The 21,212-nt window shown below is 44.5% G+C and overlaps 1 protein-coding gene across 9 annotated transcripts in view; it reads right to left on the reverse strand.

Moving 5' to 3' along the window:
* Positions 1 to 21,212, reverse strand: part of LSAMP (limbic system associated membrane protein) — an 888,518-nt gene that overhangs the window by 13,772 nt on the left and 853,534 nt on the right. For 7 of the 9 annotated variants that reach the window (XM_053931674.1, XM_053931651.1, XM_053931642.1 and 4 more), the window contains 3 exons: positions 17,351 to 17,471; positions 16,252 to 16,400; positions 10,302 to 10,337 (listed from right to left, as the gene is read on the reverse strand). In XM_053931674.1, coding sequence (XP_053787649.1) covers positions 10,302 to 10,337; positions 16,252 to 16,400; positions 17,351 to 17,471 — 306 coding nt within the window. Of the gene's footprint in view, positions 1 to 9,758; positions 9,773 to 10,301; positions 10,338 to 16,251; positions 16,401 to 17,350; positions 17,472 to 21,212 lie in introns of those variants that run through there. The other 2 variants (XM_053931680.1, XM_053931656.1) reach the window with 2 other exon arrangements.

Below are 21,212 nucleotides of genomic sequence, written 5' to 3' on the forward strand. Positions count from 1 at the left end.
CCCACTACGGCAGCAGAAACCGAGGGTGCAGGGGTTGGTGGTGAAGTTTGCAACTCACTCTACTTATTCCGCTTATGATGGGGCCCCCAGCATGAAAATGGAGCTGTTGCTGTCCAGAGAAGAGCCATGGAAATTCTCAGAGGGCTAGAGCACCTCTTCTATGAAGAGGGGCAGAGAGGCAGAGAGGCTGAGATAGTCAGAGTGGTTCAGCCTTGAGAAGAGAAGGCTCCATGAGACCTCACCATGGTCTTCCAGTACCTAAAAGGGGCTGACAAGAGCTAGAGAAGGGCTTTTTGTAAGGGTGTATAGTGATAGGACAATGGGTAATGGTCTTACATTGAAAGAGGATAGATTTTGATTGTATATAAGGAAGAAATTCTTCACTATGAGAGTAGTGAGGCATTCACAGAAACTGTGGATATCCCATTCCTGGAAATATTCAGTGCCGGATTGAATGGGATTTGAGCAACCTGGTCTAGGGCACCTGGAAGGTGTCCCGCCCATAGCAGGGGATTTGAAACTAGATGGTCTTTAAGGTCCCTTCCAACCCAAGCCATCCTATTATTCTACTTCCTCCACACAGGTACTCCCCCTTCTGTCTCTCCACTCCCTCCAGCTCCTTTTTGTAACACCAGTAGCACCCTTGAAAGGGGCCCATTAGAGAGGGGGATGGAGGCTGTGCCATGACACATAAGCCTTGCTTAGAGGCAGATGAGGGCAGATGGGTAAGTAAACCCACAAGTTCACCAAAGGCATGCCTCCAAATGTGTGCACCATGATCATCACCAGCAGAAACTGAACCCGTTACTTTTGAGATTTCTGGCACAGATCCTTAAAAAGAATCATTTGAGATGCAGGCAGAGAGCAGATATATTCCTAAAGGAAAAAAATAATCCACCCATCTGTATGTTTTACATCCACATTTGCCAATCTCATCATCTGAGTAAACCAAAATGCAGGTGCCAGTTTTTCTCTTATTTACATTAACAAGACTCCAGAGCTTGACGTATCTGCAGTTTGCTGATGGAAGAGAGCCTACAGAGAAGGTTCAAAGGGCATCAGAGAGCTCCTGGCTCTTGATTTGCTTTGGGGAATCTGCCCTTGGGATCCTGCCAGGGAGTGCAAGGTAAAATCTGGTGTTAGAGGGTAATTGGTCCCCATGAGTTTCTGAATGGAAGAGAAGCCAGAAAGCAGCATGGGATGGGCTTGGAGAACTTGTCTGTGCTGGGAAGGAAGGAGTGATGACAAACTAAGCATAGCCAGCCTGCTGTTTTTTTCAGGTGCTGTCTACTCTGAGAAGCTCTGGGCTCCATGTTGTTGATAAGCTGACTCTGCTTACAGTGAAGGCTGGAGTTCTGATTCATGAGCAAAGAATAGGAACAAAACTGGGAGGTGGAGGTGGGAAGAAAAAACCCCACCTGCAAAGCAGAAGGCACAAAGCAAAGAGGATGTGCATCAGGCAGGTGTCTCTATCATCTCACACCCTGGGGCCTGTAGGGGTCTTAGGGTTTGCATTTGCCAGCTGCTCTGCAGGAAGCAATTTTTCCTAGTCTGTTGACTCTCTTGCCAGGGCTTCAGAAGATGAAATCTTTATTATCATGAAGGCTTAAAAGGGAGAAATACTGTTAATTCCATTTTCAAGGTCATACTTTGAAAGTTATTAATTTCTTTCTTCCAGGGCTTTGCACTCTACTCTGAGGCTTTAGGGATTATCAGCTTCTACTTACTAGGGTTCATTTGGGGATTTTTTTTCTTATTTCTTTCCTGTTCCTCCCCCCTCCTCTTAGAAGAAGACACATTTTTTTCTTCCCTGTTCTCAGTGTTGAAGCTATTTTGCTCATTGCCTGCTCATTCCCCATTGTCACTACCAGTTCTGCTCCTGTAATTAAAACTTGACTGTGACTGCAGTGGCAATAGACTGGCTTTCCTAGAGGTGCAAGTACCACTGTGTCAGCTGGGGAGGATGCCCTCCAGCAACTCTCCAATAAGATTAAGGAAATGTCTCTGGTGTCTATCAATCTTTGCACTTGGTTTAATGTATTTCAGAATTTGCTCATGCTTTTTTAGCACTGAACAGTTCTTCCCCATGTTTTGGAGCTCATTCATGGTGTACGAAGTACTCATCTATCACACTTCACGTCTTAGAGGAATGAAGATTCATTCTGTAATGCAGCTCACCCATCCTTCCCTAAGGTCTGAAGAATATCCCTGAAATTGTATTTCTCAGTGTCTTTCTGAGAAGGTGGTAGTGCTCAAGAGCTGTCGGCTTACACCATTTATCCTGGAGCTGGTCCTAGTCTAAAATTGAACTGTTATCCCAACCAGTGAGGTTGGTGGTGGATAGAAGACCACCTTTGTTTCAAGGTTACACAGACCTTTCATCATCAGAACTGTCTTGTGTATATAAAAAGTTTTAATATTTTCTCATAGCTGAAGACATTTTCTCCCACCCTTTTAATTTCCCTAGCAACTGAAGGTTTATTTAAAAAAAACAACCACCCCCCAAACCCAACCTTCCCCAGCGACTGATACAAAATCAGATACTTAAAACTGTATTGTCTTCAAATCACACATTAAAGACTCCCATTCTACAAGCAAAGAATAAAACAAACAAACAAACCAACCACATAGCACAGACTTCTTCGGGGAAGATCTGAGCTTTTTCTGTGTTTTGCTCTCCAAGGAAAAAGCAATCCCTCTCCTGCTCATCTCTCAAGCATATGTGTTGGGCACAGCAGACCAAAGGTGATGACAAGCACATAAACCAGTATCTCAATAGAGGACAAACAGCATAGCTTCCCTCACCCAGAGCAAGCACAGCCCTAGGAAGCAGGTTTGCTAATTGGAGGCTCTGGAACCTCTTGAAAAAATAATATTTTCATCAGTTTCATGTCTGTCTGTTTACTCACTTCATCCCTGCTATGGTTTTCTACAAGCTTTATTGGATATACGGCATGGGAAAGATTTGAGTGGCTGAGGACAGAAATGAAGAGGCGGGGGACATGCATAGGGGTGACTGGAGCAGAAAAAGAACTAAATTGGGGCAGGGGGTGGCCAGTGTGCTCGAGGTTACTCTGGGACTGAAATCCAGTCCTACTGCAGCCTCTGCTCTCCCTATCTTTCTCTAATATCTGCATAGAAGTGTCCTCCCAGCCTGTCCTTGAGGTCTTAGGGATATCACTCTCAGTATTTCAGTGATTTAGAAATGTCATGACAGTCAAGCTGGGCCCATGTGCTGGTATATGTCTCTAAAGTGTGAGGTCTAAGTAAATATTACCTTGTGTCCCCTGTAGTTCTCATCAAAATATGGAAGTGTCTGTGTGTGTGCAATCCCAGAGTAAGACTCCTGGTCACCTTAACACCCTACCAGTGCAAGCGTGGCTTTAATACCTGGCTGAGGCCTGGAAAAGCCAGAGCAGGAAGCCATCTTGGCTTCCCACAGCCCATTCCCAGCCCAGTAATTAAAAAGGGAAAGTTAATACAGGTTACACAGGCTGCTGAACAGGCCTTCGGCCAGATGAGTAGGAGCAATGGGAAAGATGCAGGAAGCTATTCCTGTTCCTCATTAGATGTTCTCAGGTGCCTGGAGGTTGCTCAGTGCATGTGGGCTGTGCCTCTGAGCACAGGGTGAGTATGGTGACGTGGCTGGGAAGTGTCACCACTGGTCAGTGTGCCTGTGTAGCTGCAACACCTACCGGACGGGCTGTCTGACCAGAACCTGCTGAAGCCATGGGGGTCAGAGCACATCCTTCTCCAGGGCCTGATCCCATGCTCCCACCCATGCATCCAGTCCCCACGCTGCAGGACATGCAGGTGATGCTGGGTAAGGACCATGTACATTGCTCCTTGCTCACCTTGCCATGAGGCCTCTCCCTTTTGCAGGGGAGCGCTGCTGACAGACCTGCTCACCCATGGGAGGGAAGGCCTTCCAAGAGCACTCTGCTTTTTCTGCAAGCCTGATTTCTTTGGAATGGTTGGGTTTTATCCCCATGCACACCCTCCCTCCCTCCCAAATCCCACACCTCCCTTCTCCTTTCTGGTTGTTTTTGTTTTTAGAGAGAGCGCTTAGACAGCTGTATTAATCATGCAAACCCAGCCATGTGTAATGTGCTTTATCAACAGCAGAGCAGACACTGAATGGCAGCCGGTTCACAAGCGGGCCCAGTGCACTGCCTGAACCGGGAAGATAAACCTGCTGCTTTCCAAACCAACTTACCGTCACGGGTTAGTGAATGGAGAGACTGTTCACTTGGGACAATAACCAGAGGGGAGGCCAGCTTGTTAGGCAAATTCTTGAGTGGTTTACACTGGAAATGGAAGGGTGAAGACGAGGAGGAGGAAGGTGGAAAAACTCTTTGGTCATTTTCTCATGGGGGTTGAAGGAGTTTTTGCGTGTGTGTAAGGATTAAATCAAGAGAACAGTGGCAGTTCTTCATCCTCCTCCTTGCTGCCCTCTGCAGTTCCAGCCAGTCAACACAAGAAATAAGGAGAACAGGAGGGAGAGAGCAAAGATTTATCACACCTGCTGTGCAGTGGGGATAGGTTGTCTTCAATGTCTCTAAAGGAGGAAGGTTCACTTGATGGCTTCATAAGCTCATCTAACATGCAGATGGTATCAGACTATGAGTGTCCTCTGGGTGGGGGATATCTGGCTCAGGAGGATTAGAGGTTGCCCCAGCTCTGCTCTGCGGGGTACTGCTGATCTTCTTCACTCACTGGATTCTCCACAGCACTATACTATGCAAATATATACAACCCAAGGCTCATTTTGGAATAAATCAATCTAAATTAAAATAATGAACAAAAAGTACAGAAACAGATCAGGCAGTAAAGCCATTTCTCTTTCTTTCCCCCTGTGTCTATCTTTTTTCTCTAAGAAAGCCTGCTTCTTTTCTCTACATTTTTTTTTTTTTGTGAGGGGTGGGAAGAAGCAGATTGGCTTTTAATTTTTTTAAGCAATCTCAACAAACAGAAGCTGTCTGTTGCTATTCAGCAAAACCCACCAAGCAATGTTGGTAGCTTGGCATCAATTCTTGGCATGTCTATTTTCCCTAAGTTGCTGTTTTTTGTCTACATTCATACTACCTCCTTTTGGAAGACAGTATCATCACCTCTGACTTTGGTATTACTCACTTTAAACCACGCAGCCAAAATAAGATACAGTGCCATCCCTTGCCTCGTACCTATGAAATAGCACGAAGCAATTACTGTGATGTTGGCTGCCTGCCCTCACCCTGCCTTGTCCTCCCTGTTCCCTTGGCCTGAAGGCCCCACAGGCTTGGCATCCAGTTCAGTCCGAGCCCTCAGTGCCTGCAGCGCTGGCAGGGACTGACACTGACCCTGAGCAGCAAGAGAAGCTTGGTCTGTCTGAGCATCCATCCTGCAGGGCCAATCCCTTCTGCACTCACCAAATGGACACAGAGCTCTTCGGAAAATCTGGGTGGATACCACCAGTGAGAAGCAAGGAGAGCTGTGAGTTGTGCTTCCCACCCAGGGCCATGGCTGTGATCAGCTGCCAGTATCTGGGGCTCAGGCAGCTTTCAGGGAAGTGAGGCGTGCCCTGAGTAGTCAGCCACACATCATTGTGGAGTGATCAGTACAGCTGAACTATGTCCCTTGAATGTCTTAGGATTTATGGGAATACCAGACTTGACATGGTTCCAAATACACCCTCATGTGCTTGGTCCCTATGACCATTATTTTTTCTGGTCGTTATTTTTTCTGTTTCTCTGTCCGGATTACAAAGATACAAGATTGTCTATTTTGGCCTGTTGTCCTGGCTTGTAAGATAAGCATATATTCTATTTGCCATCTGTCGGAGGTGGGGCAGGTATCTTCTGTTAAGTTAGGCAGTTTTCTTATCTCTTCCAAGAACAATGTCTCCCCCACCCCCGGGGAGATATCTTTTGTTAATGGGCCATTGAATGGCTCACTGCATGACTGAGAAAGTTACATCATCCCATTGTGAGATGTTCCACCCAGAGGGAGGAGCCAAGCATCCCTACCTGCATAAAATCAGCCTTTTCTGGGACATCAGAACAGCCTCTTCGCTGGATTCCCAAAGGAGCAGCTTCTTCCCCACTGGATTCCCAGAGGAAGACCAGGCCCATCTACCCATCACCAGACCTTCAGAGAAACTACACTCTTCTACGGGCACACCGCTTCGCAGCATTTCATCTGCCACTCCAGGGGGAGCAGCCACCATTTAACTGGACTATCACCAACACCCTGACTCCTCAGGTTGTCAGGTTTCTGACTCTATCAGTAGTTTTGTTTGTACTAATTAAATTTTTTTTAAATTTAGTTTTTTCCTAGTAAAGAACTGTTATTCCCATTCCCATATCTTTGCCCGAGAGCCTTTTTATTTTGAAATTGTGGTAATTCAGAGGGAGGGGGGCTTACCTTTTCCATTTCACAAGAGGCCCTTGCTTTCCTTCACAGACTCCTGTCTTTTCAAACCAAGACACCTGTCTATGCTGTGGCTTCCCTAGCTCTGCCAACCAGTTTGTTTCACAGGCCTGAAGGCCTGGATTTTCACTGACCCTTTTCTGGAGCCCAAATGAGAAAGCACCCTCAGGCCTCAGTGAGGAGGGCTCCGGAGGTGGTTGGGTTTTTCAGCTGGTCACACCATACTGGCAGGGCTGACTGCCTAGTCAGCAAACCTCCATAAAATGTTAACTGTTTACAGCCTGTAGTCTCTGCTGTAATCTCCCTTGCTTCTCTCCTTAGCTTTGGTGGCTTCAGATGTCCACACTTTTGCCAAAGCAGACACTGCTGACTCAAGAGCAGCCGGCTCAGCAGAACCGACAGGGCCACGCACTGCTGAAAGCAAAAGGGGAGCAGAGATGGGTGGGAGGTGACCACTGCAACAGAGGAGCTCTCTTCTGCACAGTTAGGACACCCAGAGAGAGGAAAGAGGACTGAGAGGGTATTAGAAAGAAAGCTGCTCTCTGTTTCCACTCTGGCCATCAGACCCAAATGAACATCTCTTTTCTCCCTTCCCTCAGCTCCCACCCACCTGATGAAGGCATTAGTGACAGTACAGGCTACACAGGCTACAGTTAAATGGAGACTATCTACGATCTACAGTCACACAGGGTCATTCTCCAATCAGTGCACATTTTGGCAGAAAGGCAGGACTCCTCATTCTCCTTTCCCCCCCCACTCTGCTAATTGCTAACACACTACTGCTATAAATCTTGTGTCAACCTATTGACGGCCATGACTTTGTCTGATCAGGCCCCAAAGACTGACACACTTGTTGCCCTGTGGGCAACTCTGGATGTGCTGCTTTCTGAAACACCACATCCCCCTTGCATAGCTCCCAGGGCATTAAGCTAACCACACTGAGAAAGCCCCTGTTTAGCCTCTGGCAAGCCCTCATCACAAAACTCCCGTGAGGAAGACTCACAGGTTTTGAAGCCCACCAGTCTGGTCAAGCCATTCTGATGTGGACACTGGGTGCTAATCAAAGCAAAGGAGTTCATGTTCAAAGGGCTGAAGACGAGGGACAATGAAGGACAAAGATGGAGCTAGTGTCATATTTTTGACAGGTCCCTTTGAGGTTCAACAGTGGCCATGCTTGCCCTTCCACTGGCAGATGTGGTGTGGAATGAACAAATTCTCTTTTTCCAGAAGAAAAATCCTTTTGAAAAGGCACCTGGTGATGCACTAAGGCCCCTGCTTGATGACAGCCAGGTCTTGTGTCAGCCCATTATAACATGATGTTACAATGCAGACAGAAAGATGTGATGATGTGGCATCATCCCAGAAGACATTTCAAAGCATTTTGAGTGCTAGGCTGCAAAATTGGGAGAGCTGGAAAATTTATCAAGGACAGCTCAATTGAGAGCTGAATCAGCTGGGCTCCACCAGCATTTTAGGAAAGTGTCTCATCAAATTCAAGTCCCATTTGTTTAGTTGAATGGGCTGCTTCTGAGTCTCCAGCTTGCCTGAAAGCAAGATGTTTCCACAGCACCTAGCTAATGATAGCAATGCTTAGCAGGACTACAGCGCTCTTCATCTCAAATCACCTTCCTTTTAAATTAATGCTCAAAACCCCACAGGGCAGGGAAGTGTTACTGAGGATTAACAGAAATGAAAATTGAGGGAGAAAAAGGAAGAAGGCTGTGATTCTGGTCATTGAGGAACAGCTTAATTGAGGGCTGAGGACTACATTTCAGACCATCAACTCACAGAAAGAAAAAGGTCTAACAAAATTTTATGCCCAAGGTTTCTTTGAAGGTGAGCAGCAAAGTAAAAGTAAATGTGAAAAGCACCAGCAACTGTGCTGAAGGCCCACAACAGAGAAGCTGGTGTAAGGGCTTTCAGAAAACAAGTGAGGCCCAGAGTATTTAAACTCTGCTTTCCCCCTCTGCGAAATCCTCTTGGTGTGTCCTGGGTCACTGGAGATACACCAGCATTTGGCACCACAAATTCCTGGAGACTCCTCACAGGAGTGATGGCACACCAGGATGTCCTTCAAGACGATCTCAGGACACTGGGGAGCAGTAAAAATTTAACAGCTTCGGAGACGGAGGGGAAAGTGTTTCAAAGGATCAACTACAGCTGTGCAGAATGGCCTTGGCAAGTTGATTAAGAGGTGTATTTGTAATGGGAATCCTGGCCTTGCTCACTCACAGATTTTGCTTTATCATTTAGCTTAATGGGCTCCTAATTCAAAACCAGCTGTAAACAGAGCTGGCTATGAAAAAAATTAACATTGCCTGCCTGTGGAATTTAAGGATATATAATAAAAATAATCATAAAACCAAAGAGCCCTGGGTTTTTCATCAGACAAAAATATTTGTCATTGAAAATTCTGCTTAAAAAAAAAGAACACCTAAAATTGGAAAACTCCTCAAAACCCTACATCCAAAACAGCCTCATCAACTTTAATTTCATATCCAAGCAGAAGTTTCATTTGCCATACATAAGATAATGGTGTTTAATTGGATTTATTTTTCCACAGTAGGTTCCCAATGGCCTACTTTACTCCTTTTCTCAGCTCCTTCAATGTTATTTACAAATCACTCTCTGGGATTTAATTTTAATGGTAGCTTGATTTCTACCTCCCCCCTTCCTTTTTTTTTTTTTTTATTTTTTTTTTTTTTTTAGGTACTTTTCTTTAATTGTATTTGTGGATTTGCCTTTTAAATAGGCAATTGTGACTACATCCTGAGCCTGAATAAGTTGCCAAGAGCAGAGCTTGATTTGAAAACAGCGGAGTAGTTAAACGGAGCATGTGTAACACCCAGCATTTATTGTTCTTTTCATGGGAGTACCTGCAGGTGCTTTGTTCAAGCAGGTGCTCTTTTGCAAAACAACACGGGTTCCTAATAACACTCTGTCCCAAAGCTCTGTGCAGACATTAACAATTTAGGTCTCTGAGCAGCCCATAAGTTGAGTGTATCCTCCTCATATGGCAGCAAAACAAAGATACTGAGGAGCCGTAGGCCAAGATTTTTTCAGTGAACACAGTGAATTGCTGCCTTATTGTTGATTTAGTTTCAAACACTACTTTCAAATCCTGTAGCCTGCTTTCTGGACATGCCTGGTCTCTGTGCTTATTCAGAATGAAAAGCTCACAACCAAGTCCCAAATCTCATATGGATGTTGGGACCATGCTGTCTGCACCCAAGGCAGTAGTGAGTTACACAGAGACAGAAAAAAAACCACACAGACCATGTTTTGCCTTCATACCTTCTTCCCTTTTGGAATAAAGCAGACAGTAACACCTCATGCTTTCTGCCTCAGATGCAGGATTATGTGACTGGAAGAATTGGAGAGATGGTACAAAAGCATGAGAACACAAAGTGTTTCACAGTGGATGATAAGAAGCTCAACTAGAGTGAAAAAATCCTGGCAGTGTTTTAATTTTTAGCTTTCCATTTGTCCTTTCCACTGTCTCTGCAAAATTTTAGGTCTGTTTATGCTTTTGATCCAAATCTGAACAAGTGGGCAAAGAGAGCTTAGGATGGGGCTGTGTTTTAGAAGTAGGTCTGCAGGGAGATTGAACCTCACTGAAGACTGTCCACACCTGGGTGACAACTCAGTGTCATGGCTCAAAGCTTGGTTAAAGGTTGTTGTTATTCAGTTGATTGGTTTTTTGAAGAGGGAGGGGGGAAGAGAAGGATGAGGAAGGTGAGCAGAAAAGACAAAATGACATGTAAATGAGAAGGGAAAGCCCTTATTTTCCTGCATTTCTGAGCTGTTTTGCCCATGCCTAGCTCTGAGCATTTGTCAGGATGATGGAGAATGACCCGGCTAAAGAGCTACTTCAACATAAAACACATACTGACCTGGAAAAGGATTGGGGAGTGTGGGTAAAACTCGTTCTAAGGGGGGAAAAAAAACAATAAGCAACATGCAGGAGAAAAGGACAAGCCACTTTTCACACCAAGCAAGCAGCAGATACAAACCTGATGGAGCTGTCCATCCCCAAATTAAATGAACTAGAGTAGGTTTCATGTACAGAGCATTTTGCTAGCAACATGCCTAATACACATCAACATCCCCTGGGACTGGGAGTCAGAGGGAAGTGATTTGAAAAACTAAACAAATAATAGCCAAACAGCAAGAGGGATTAAGCACCTGCAGTGAAGGTAATTGGAGTTGATGGTCCATATCTTCCCTCTGACTTTCAAGACCACTCATGTCATCACTCTACAGCTCCTCTTAGCTACACCTCTGTCTGGAAGCTAGTCTTGGCAGAGAGGTGAGCTGTGGAAGTCCTCCACGGGTAGTTGTTGCCTCCCCAGAACCTTCTCCACAATGGATTTCTTGCCAATGATAGCTCCCTTGGGGATATGTGCATGGGAGCAGGCACCCTGGCAAATCCCCAAGGGCATTCTGCTTCTTTAGTTTTTGTCCTCTGAGAGGGAGAGTGTTTTTGCAGTTGTAGGCAGAGCCTGCTGTTTTGTTTATAGGGTTTTTATAACGTGTCCTCGTTATGCGTCACAGCAGGACTTTGATATACGTCACTGCTGGCTTTACGGTTTGCTTCTTCCACAAAGGATCCCAAAAGAATTGCACAGATACTGAAGGAAACCAGTACCAGAGACCTCCCTCTGAGGCTAACAGTAGTGTTAATTCTGCTCCATAGATGGTGCAGGTGATGCACAGAGCAAGGAAGCAATTTGCCCAAGGTCAAATGCTGAACTGTTGGCAGAGCCAGACACAAACCCAAGAATACAAGGTCCCCACGCTTGACTATTATCACTGGGTCTCCTTTCTTTGCCTTCAGAGTTTGCTGGATGCCTTGTACTGACCGAGACAAGCTCCTACCCATGGACTGATCCATAGGTAGACATTTAGCTGCAACAGCTCATAGGCCTGGGGCAATGAGTTATCTTCTGGCTTACCTGCTAAGATCACTGCTGATGGACACAGAGCTTGGCAGGATAAATCAGTAGGCCGCTATTACCCTCTGATCACCTAGGCCCAACTATTTGGAGGCCAATGCTCTTTCTACAGTATCTTTGGTGCAAAGAGTGAGTTTGTGTCTCACTGGAGCTCATGAGGATTGAGCAGGTCAGGCCCATCCCTATGACACTGGCAGAACTCCTGCCCTTACAGTGGTAATGGAGTTGTTTGAATCCACAGCAGGCACAGCGGAGATCAAATACAAGTCTAGCCTGGATCTCTCTGTTTATGTAGCAACAGGGGACTATTGTTCTGCGAAAGCAGGCTGTTTGTGCTGACAAGACTTCCTTGTTATTTAGTTTAGTTAAATAACTCAACTCCCCTTTACCTTCTTCCTGCACAGCAGGCTGTAGGCTGCACAGCATAAGCAGTTAAAGCAAAGCACTACAGCCTCATTATCATGCTGCTTTCTATTCAAGGACTCCGTCTCTGTTCCCCTCTCCCACTGTGTGCTGCTTTTATTGCTCCACCCTGGCTCATTAGCAGTGTCTCAGCCTTGCCCCCTCTGACTGTCAGCCCAAACCACTTTCCTCCCTCCTGAGACAGCCTTGAGGAAAACAGGGGGTGTGCACTAAGAGCCACTAAGAGGGATTTCGGCCACAGCTGAGGTTCCAAACCCCAGCAGCCACCACAGTAACCAAATGCTCAGGACACAACAAAGCATGGGCAGAGTGGAAGGAGGGATATCAGTGTGTGCACACTTGTGGCAGGATGCTAACAAATAATGACAAGTTAGAGGCTAATGCCAGCTTTTAGGAACGTGCCTTGCTGCAAATAAAACTGCTGGGCTCAATCTGAAGCTTCTTGAGTTGGCACTGTCTTGCCAGCTTCTGCTTCACCTCTGCACTTGCTGATTCCCCAAAGGGTGCAGAGGATGCAGCAGGGGACCTGCTGATGTGGCAGTCTCCTATAATTGAGCCAATTGAGGCAGCAGGACTGCATCAGGATGTGCAGCACTGTGCTGCTGTCTCCTCTTTCAGCCTATGGGATGAGCTAGCTCGGCAGGAGGCAGAAGGCAACTAATTTGGAAAAGTTTTTCTTTCTTTTCTCTGCTTTGCTAGAATGCAACAGGTGCTGCACCTCCTTGTGTGCCTGTGGAGGGCTGTGTGGGTTAGCTTTTACATCACAGAGGTACATGCCTATGTATACATACTCACCCACACATAAACCTATGTATCTGTGTTCCTCCAGCAAATGTGTATCTGCTATGTGTTTATAGATATATATTCCATGTAGCATGTGTTAAGATACAAATTGTGACTTTCACTCATAATGCTTTTCATAATGCTGCTAGATAAGTAAAACAAAAAGAAATCATGTTCCCTGTCTCCTAATACAGTTGGAGGAAGAACCCTTTTGCTTCAGTTGTGTCACTGCTTTTCACCTCTGTTGCTCTGTGATGGCAGCCCTGGCTTTGCCTCTCTGTCAGGTAATTTTCACAGAGATGTATATTACTGCCCCTTTTTTGTGCTTAGGGGTTACAAACCTTGCTCCCAGGCTCTGCAGAGCTGAATCAACCCACTGGCTCACCAGTGCTGCCAAACATGGTCCTGCCTCCCAACTCCTCACACCCACAGATGTGTGATAGAGCTTCCTCTCCTGCATGGGCTTTGGTGCCTGTTGAGCCCAGCCATGAACTAATTCAGCTTAGTACAGTGACAGAAAACATTTGGGGCATTTTAGGGAGATGAGCAGTAAAGCTCATTTACCTGTTCAATGGTTTAGCAGATTGGACAGCCTCAGTGGGATGTCCACTGAGTGGCAGAATAAGGGAAACAACAAAACCACGTGGCAGAGAGCAGGATGAGCAAAAGGACTGGGGAGCAAGAAATGTCAGCAAGCTATTAGATCAGTTGTATCATCAAACTGTACCTGAGTACCCTCTCCACAAACATATTCCAAATTTGCTGTTGGAGACAGTTTCTTGGGTAAGTTAAACCTTTGGTAGGGCCATATTTATGTTGTTGTAAACTCAGTCTCCAGGAGTGAGGGGTGTAAATCTCTCCACCTACAGCAGGCAATCCTGCTGCTACATCCTTTAAGGAAGATTGCTAGCTATCTATTCATGCAGCTCAAGGAGGCTGCTTTTGTATTTTAATGCATCTTCTATCTATGACATTGACATCTAAGGCACTCAGTCTCTCTGAGAGTTTTTCAACGCTGACTGAGATTTCATGAAATGGTAGCCACCAATTTTTCTCTATTGCTAAACTGTTCTTTCACATCATTTCACTCTCTCCCTGTCTACCCTCCACCTCAGGCAGAGCTGCCAGTAGCTCATTATTAACTCTCTGGTTGTTTCTTCACTCCTTGCTGCCATTCTTTTTTGTGCTGCAATGGGACGCTGAGGAACCATCACTATACTTACCTCCCCGGTGGGATGTTGCTCTACAGTGAGCTTGTTCTCTGTTTAAAAAGGAAATAAGGTCTCTGATTCCAGGGATGAAAACCACTCCCAAGTATCTGTATCTTCTGTACCTCGCAAAAACTTGGCACTACTTTATTTTTCTGTCTGGGTATGTGGCTGGGAATGTGCATTACCTGTTATTTCAGCTACTGTGTGATCACTACAGTATTTCTTTCATCTGGGCTTGTAGGTTTTTTTTTCAGCAGCTTTCTTTATGAAGCTGCATTCCCCTCACTCATTTCCCCCCTGATTTCTTAACCTTCAAAATAGCAGCTGTAGTCTGCCTGAATTTATTTTTTTCTCTCTCTTTCCTTCTTCCGCACTAACTAGAAGGGCATAGATTTCCTGAAACAATATGAAGCAATTGCACAGTGAAAAAGTAGGGATTAACCAAGCAACAAGTTAGAAAGACTTCACTAAAAATCATCAAATCTCTTTCAGCTCCTGCACTTCCATTCTCCTGGCTCTTGTGAAGTTCTCTTGTGTCCTCCAGTATAAACAAGCCTTGAATTTCTAACAAATGATAAACCAAATCCAACAACTTGAAAGAAAGTGTTCTTCATACACATCAAAAGGGCGCTAAAATAGGATCCTCACTGTTACAAATCATCTTTAAGAATTGCCATAGTTCCTCATGGAACAGTTAATAGCAACTTTGCAAGGTTTCCCTGGGTCTCTCACTGGTTCTGCCACTCACTTTATGACCATGGGTAAACCATTTCTTCACTCTGTACCTTAACTTCCTACTGCAAAATGGTGCTAACAACACTCACCCATTTCTAAATGACTTGTGATATTTAAATATTCATTGCTAGCAAGTCCTTTGAGATCCTTTGAGGTGTAGTCCTGAAGTCATGCAAAATGCTTCTCTAGCAAAATAACCCCCCAACTAAAATCATATGTGCATATATACATTATTGAATTTCATCTTATATTTTGTTTCAATGATGCATTTCAGCTCATCTGTGTAACAGGAACCAACAGAGAGGGCCAAATTTAGAATTCAGTCACAAATAATGGATTCTAAACTTAGAATTATATTAATATCAGCAAGAAAAAATCTGGAGTATTTGAAAATTGTGTTCCAGATTGCTGCCTGAGGATTTTTTTTTGAATCTCATGAAAGTCACAAGACCAGGGTGAAAAGACTTTCAAAGTACAAATTTACTTTGTGTACTGCAATGCTACAGGAAATCAAATATATGTTCTTTTATGATAATACCTGTTCTTTAAAAAATAACTGCCACAAAATATACCCAAACTTGCAAATATTCAAACTGCCATGGAATAAATCCAAAGGTGGTAAACAAAGAATGCCCATGGATTTATCCCTTTTTGCTACATCTGTTAAAAATAACCATAACTTTGTTTTTTTTGGTGAGAGCAGAAACTAGACTAAACTGCATCCCATACTGACTGCTTTACACAGCTTTTTTTTTTTTTTTTTTTTTTTTTCTTCTATTTAAAAGGACATGCAGGTTATGACATGAGAGTTTTAATTCAATTTGGGACCGTCACAGGAACACTGCCATCAGTCACTTTTGTGTCTATGTGTTCATTTGTGTGAGTGGGTCATTTTGCTGCAGTGTATCTCTGATGCCAATAACATGTGGGCCAAGTCTAGCCCAAGTTTTAGACCTGGAACTGGGAACTGCATTTTAAATACACCACAGTTTGTATGTGCATGTGGATGGTAGGTGAGGGGCAGGGGCTCTGTTTAGGGTCAGGTTTGAATCAGCTGCAAAATTCAGAACCAGCAGGAACTCTGCTCTAGTGCTTGATCTAGTCCCAGCTTCCGTCTGTTAATACTTACTAAGACAAGCTCAGTAATGGAAAGGTAGCAGAATGAGATCCAAGGAACCTTATTCCATATTTCATCTGTTGATTACCTTTTCTCCCATGGTCCCTATGGTATATCCCTTTAAAATTGTTCTGTCTTTTCTCATTTCTGTCCCTTCCAGTTTCAAAACAATTTCTCTTTTTCTTGACTCTGTCACTGTTCTCCTCAGGCTCAGTGGCTAGTTCTCTCCATCTCTCTGAATTACTTGTCATTTCTCAGCTGTCATGGATCCTCTGAGCCCTGGCCTTCTGTCTACTTATTAAAGGGGCTGTCATTCTAAAGGGCTTTTTGTTTCCAGCTTTAAAACAAACACATTTTTATTATTTTAACAAAATCTGTCTTCAGCAAAGCTAGTCAATCAAAGGGCTTGACTGTAAACCTTTTGATTTGGCTGTGTTTGTGTTTCAAGGCAAGTATGAACACTTAGGTATCCGAAGCAGAGTGCTGGAAGCCAGGTCATGGCTGGAGGTGTGAGGGGATTGGGTTGTAAAGCAGATGCCTTCCTGAGTTTTGGCCACCATGTGCTTCCTGCACAGCTGTGTCTTTGTGAGAGGCTCTCTTCACCCTCTCCCGTACTTACTGTAAAGGTATAGGCTGGCATTTGTGACTCCCAGCTTGTTGGCAGCCACGCAGGTGTAGTTCCCGTAGTGCTCCTCAGTGACATTGGCCACCATCAGCAGAGACTGGCTCCCCGTGCTCTTTATCTCCAGACCATTGGCGCTGTTTATCCTGGGAAGACAGGAGAAGAGGTGTCTAGTGCAATGGCAGCTGTGTACTGAGAAGGAAATCCCTCCCCAGCATGCAGCAAAGCAAAGTCATTCAGCCCAGCTGGCAGGTGAAGATAGAGGGAAGCAGGGAGGAGATGTGAGAGGAAACAGACCAAAGAAATAGACCAAGATGGAAAACAGGAGGAAGAAATGAAAGGAACGTTGTAGTTCAGTGGGACTCAGTGACACTGGTAAAGCAGTGAAGAACCAAGCAAAGACAAGGGAAAAGGAGGAAGCGTTTACCCAGCTCTGAGTCACTCTGGAAATTAACGCATCATGGTCAGCTGAAGGCTAGTCTGTATTTGAGCAACATATTCTTGGTGAAACACACTGATTCACAATATGTGCCTATATCAATGCCAAGTCACCCCTGAACCTGGGCACCCTGTTCAGGGCTGGCTACTTTAAAATATAGGGCAATAACACAACCTTCTTAATGCCAGGTAAATGCTCAGGTAGAAAGGATGGATTCTTTTTCTCTTCTCATTTATTCTCATATGAAAGTCTTAAAGGCTCAGGTTGCACAGGTGAGGGAATCTCATACCTCAGCAGCTCCTTTCCCTAGAAGAATGCACCTGGAGCAGCATTACCTAATTGAAGACTTATACTACTAACTTTTTGGTCTGTATCATGGGCTTCTTAACATATGAACAGTGTATTAATTGGGTATTGGCCCATAATTGACTTCAAGGCAAGAATTCCATCCTCTGCACTTCCTTCAGCTTCTCCAATGCAGAGAGGAATTGCCTCCTTCAGCCATGACCATGCTGGCTCTGCTGAGACTGATGGGATGCTTTGACTCAAACGGATTGTAAGGAGCAATTTGTTTGAGAGGAGGTGGGGAGGATAACAGGAACCTCTATTCAATGGACTGAAGAAGAGAGGAGGGAAGAGGCAAGCTAAAGGCCTTACCTGGTATCATCTCTGTACCACTCGAAATCAGGCGTGGGCACTGCTGATGCCTCACACCGCAGTAAGGCTTGTCGTCCTGTGGCCGCTTCATTGCTCTTGGACTCTGTGATCGTGGGAGGGTCTGCAGGAAAGAAACACTTGGTCAATCCACACACTTCCAGGTGGAACAAAACAGTGAAACTATGTCAGGGGCACCTGCCTCATGCAAACTCTTTGGGCTACTGGAGGCCCACAGCAGCTGTTTGCTGTGGCTCCTTTCCCCACTGCTCCCCTGCAGAACACTGCTCTTTGAACTTTCCCTAATATACAACATTAGCAGCACTCCTTACACATGCTTCTCTTCAGCACTGCTGAATAAAGTTCTGTCATAAATGCATAGGCATACACAGGCAAAGTTAAGGTTAATGATGGACTTCTGCAATTTATTTCTATTTACCTATGGATCTGTAGTTCACATGGGCTTAACAGAGAGAAGAAGATGAGAGAAAGACTTCATCAAGGGTAAAGGAAGACAGCAAAATTAAAGGAATAAAGAAGGAATTTAACACTAACATGAAAATTGTATTCCACACAAACTCTCTGCCTAATGCCAAAACTATAATAAGAAAGGACTGAGGCAACATGTATGAAACAGAAATACATTAATAGCTTAAAAGAGAAGAACTTTAGCAGAAGCTGTGGGTGCGACTCTCAGAGCCAATGTTGAGACACTTCCCTTAGGTGTCCAAGGTTACAAGTCCTGATCAAACCTTCCTGGACATGGTCCTTTGTGAAAAGCTCTAGAAGGGCTTGCTTGTGACTGCTCTGCCTTAAGTTTGCCCTCAGCCCAGCATGGTGCTCCCACCTCTGCTTACTTTGAAGTCTGAGCATTGTGCCATGGGTGAACCAAACTTGGAAGATATACTGGTGTGCTCTGCTGGAGCTTGGTCTCAGGACTGACTGGATAGCAGGTAGGGTAGGCACTGGCATCTTCAATCCCAGCCCCATGTTCAAAATATTAAGCGATAAGCTTTACATGTTAAAAGGCAGAATTATTTACACCTGGCTGCTGAGAGGGATCAAGGAGTAAGTGCCTTGTCTCTCGTCACTAATACTTGCATACCCTGAGATTACAGGGCTGTAACTCAGACAGATACTTTGCTGAGACTCAAGTTACCATGAAACACACTCTGCCATCTGTATCTGTCCCAGAACTGAAAGGCCAAATAAAAAAATAATAATAAAAAAAAAGAAGCAAAACAGATTGTGTCAGTGAAAGAAAAGAAAAGAATTCTGTTTGGAGAATGTAGGGAAGGAAATTTAAATTTGTTTGTGAACACATTAGCCATCTCAATATGATCCCTTCCCTGACCTTAATCGGGATTTTATGCAGGGCTTTAGGGATATTGCAGTGCGCCCTCTAACATCATAAATATTAATAAGCTTACATAAATAGGATCCTACATTCAAAGGCTTGGGTTCATGTAAATATTTTAATTTGAAAAGGAGGAGGGATAATAAAAGGATAGTGAAGGTGATTTTTTAACCATTCTTACTTGATTTTTTGGTTTGAACAGTCTATCTTCTTACTGTCTACAGTGAGACAAGTCTTTCCATTTCATGAATCTGGTACAAGAGGTGAGTCACAAAATGAATGGGCATCTTTCCATGGTCCTAGAAAATTATTCCAGCAAGTGTCTTCTTCCCAGCTTGCTGCCAGGGAGCCCAGCCCCTCGCTCTGAGCAGTCCCCATATTCACCACTTTAAGAAATTGGTGCAGTGCTCTCCCGGGAGAAGGGGCAGGTGGCAGTCCCAAACAAACCAGCCTATTGCACCTGGAAAGCAGCTGCTCTGTGTGTAGCCGTTTGCTGCCTGGGAAGCCAGGGGTGGGTTCCCTTTAGCTGTTCTCCTCCCACTCTACCCAGGCCTCAGTTTCCCTGTCTGTGATGTGCCAGGGCAATTACTTGGGAAGCCTGCAGGTGGTAGTGTGAGACCAAAGCAAAGTGAGATGCTTTCTCCTGCAGTCCGAGCTGACAGTGCTCCACAGCAGATGATAAGAGATGGCCAGGAAGCTCCTGAGATTGGACAGGCCCCATTTTTCAAACTTACTGTGGTTTTCCCACTTTATGCTTCTTGTGGTGTTGTTTAACAAAGCAGGATGAGGAAAGATGTATGCAAATATCTAGTTTTCATTCCTCTAATAGGACTGTTTTTTTCCCTGCTTGGTCCTCATAGTCTCTTAGATTTATTTTCCTTTCTTTCAAAAGAAAAAATCTGTCCTTAAGGAATTTTAAGTTGCTTACATTATGAATTACACCACACATTAACATCACTTTTTCATATTTTTCAACAGTTAAAATGTTTAAGATCTTACCGTGGCATACATAATTATTACGTGTTGAAGCTAAATCAAAATCAAACATTCTGACTTTATACAGTCTGTTTCAAACACATTAAAACACCATTGAAATTATGTTTCACAGAAATGTTTGAAACTATTAATTGGTTCTCATGGAAAGCCTCCAGTTTATAAACTCAGCTGTTTTTGACACTTCTATACTTTCAGTGCAGAAAATCTGCTACGACAGTTCATATTAATGCCAAATTTGGCCCATGAGGCAGCTGATACTAAAGCACTGCTACCCAGTTTCTAAAGGAACTATAAAAACCTGTAGATTCAGAAGATGCTGCAGGGAGCCTATAACCTCAACTTCTTAGCAAGACAGAAAAGTTGATTTGATGTGATGGCCCACACGGGACCAAGGGAAAAAAAATGAAGAGCAAGAAGGGTATTAAAAGGTGCTATAATCACCTACAGTCAAATTAGTGGTATTACCTGAAACTCTTGATGCCATCAGCTCTCTGCCCTAACCTGCTCCCTAGCAGTTCTATTTGTGAATCAAGGCATGAATATGCACCCAGAAATATGTCTGTAGCCATCTCCAATTTCAATTTAAGTTAATATTCTGGTTTAAGTCTCAATTTAAACTGAAGAAGGTCGGGAGAGGATATACCTCCTATTCATCCATCCTTGCTGCAAAGTTATTAGTCTCCCAGCAAGGAAACGAAGCAGGTACATGGGGATAGCTCACTTTACATCACTCTAGTGCCAAATATAAGCCATACAAGTATGGAGGTGGACATATACACGCGCAGGATTAAAGAGTAACATCAGTTTGAAGTATCTTGTGTTCATGTGAGGGGAGCATGCCAGCAGAGTGAAGTGGACATCTGTCTAAGCACATATGGGATGGCATCCATGCCCCAATCCACATGTGTGGAAATAAGCCACAGCTTACTTGGTGCTTTTAGGGGATTGCTGTATCCTTTGGCCAAAACCCCTTTCTGTATTGCATTGGTGCATGAAGAGTCTTTTAGACAGAGCTTTAAACTAATGACCTGAAACCAGCATAAAAGTTAAGTTTTTGCGCCCTGTCATTAGCACGTGCCTCTGCCCCGTGTCCCCTGGCTGAGATAGCCATGTAGGCTCTGCAGAGATGGCTGGGTGCAGGCAGGCATGTGTTTGCTCTGAGCCAGCTGAGCCCTCCCTTATCTCTGCCTGCTGCCTTGGTGAAGCTTCTCTTCACGCTACTGTTCACCCGAATATCAATGAGTGAAAACAAGGCATTGCCAGTGTTTCAGAGGGGAGAGACGGGGGCAACTCACAGCTCTTTCTCTTTCTCCCTCTCTGGCTGTCTCTCTGTACCACAGAGAGACCTCCCCCATCCTTTTCTTATATATTACCAGGTTTAAAGCACAAACTGTACCCTGTGGCAAGTGTCTGATTGCAGACAGTTTTCTCAGTGCCCTGTCTTCAGATTGTATAATCCAGGCCCAGAAACACTTCTTTGTTTATCCTGAAGTAACCCTCGCCTGTGGGCAA

The sequence above is a fragment of the Vidua chalybeata genome, chromosome 2 (genome assembly GCF_026979565.1).
Source record: "Vidua chalybeata isolate OUT-0048 chromosome 2, bVidCha1 merged haplotype, whole genome shotgun sequence".
Lineage (NCBI taxonomy): Eukaryota > Metazoa > Chordata > Aves > Passeriformes > Viduidae > Vidua > Vidua chalybeata.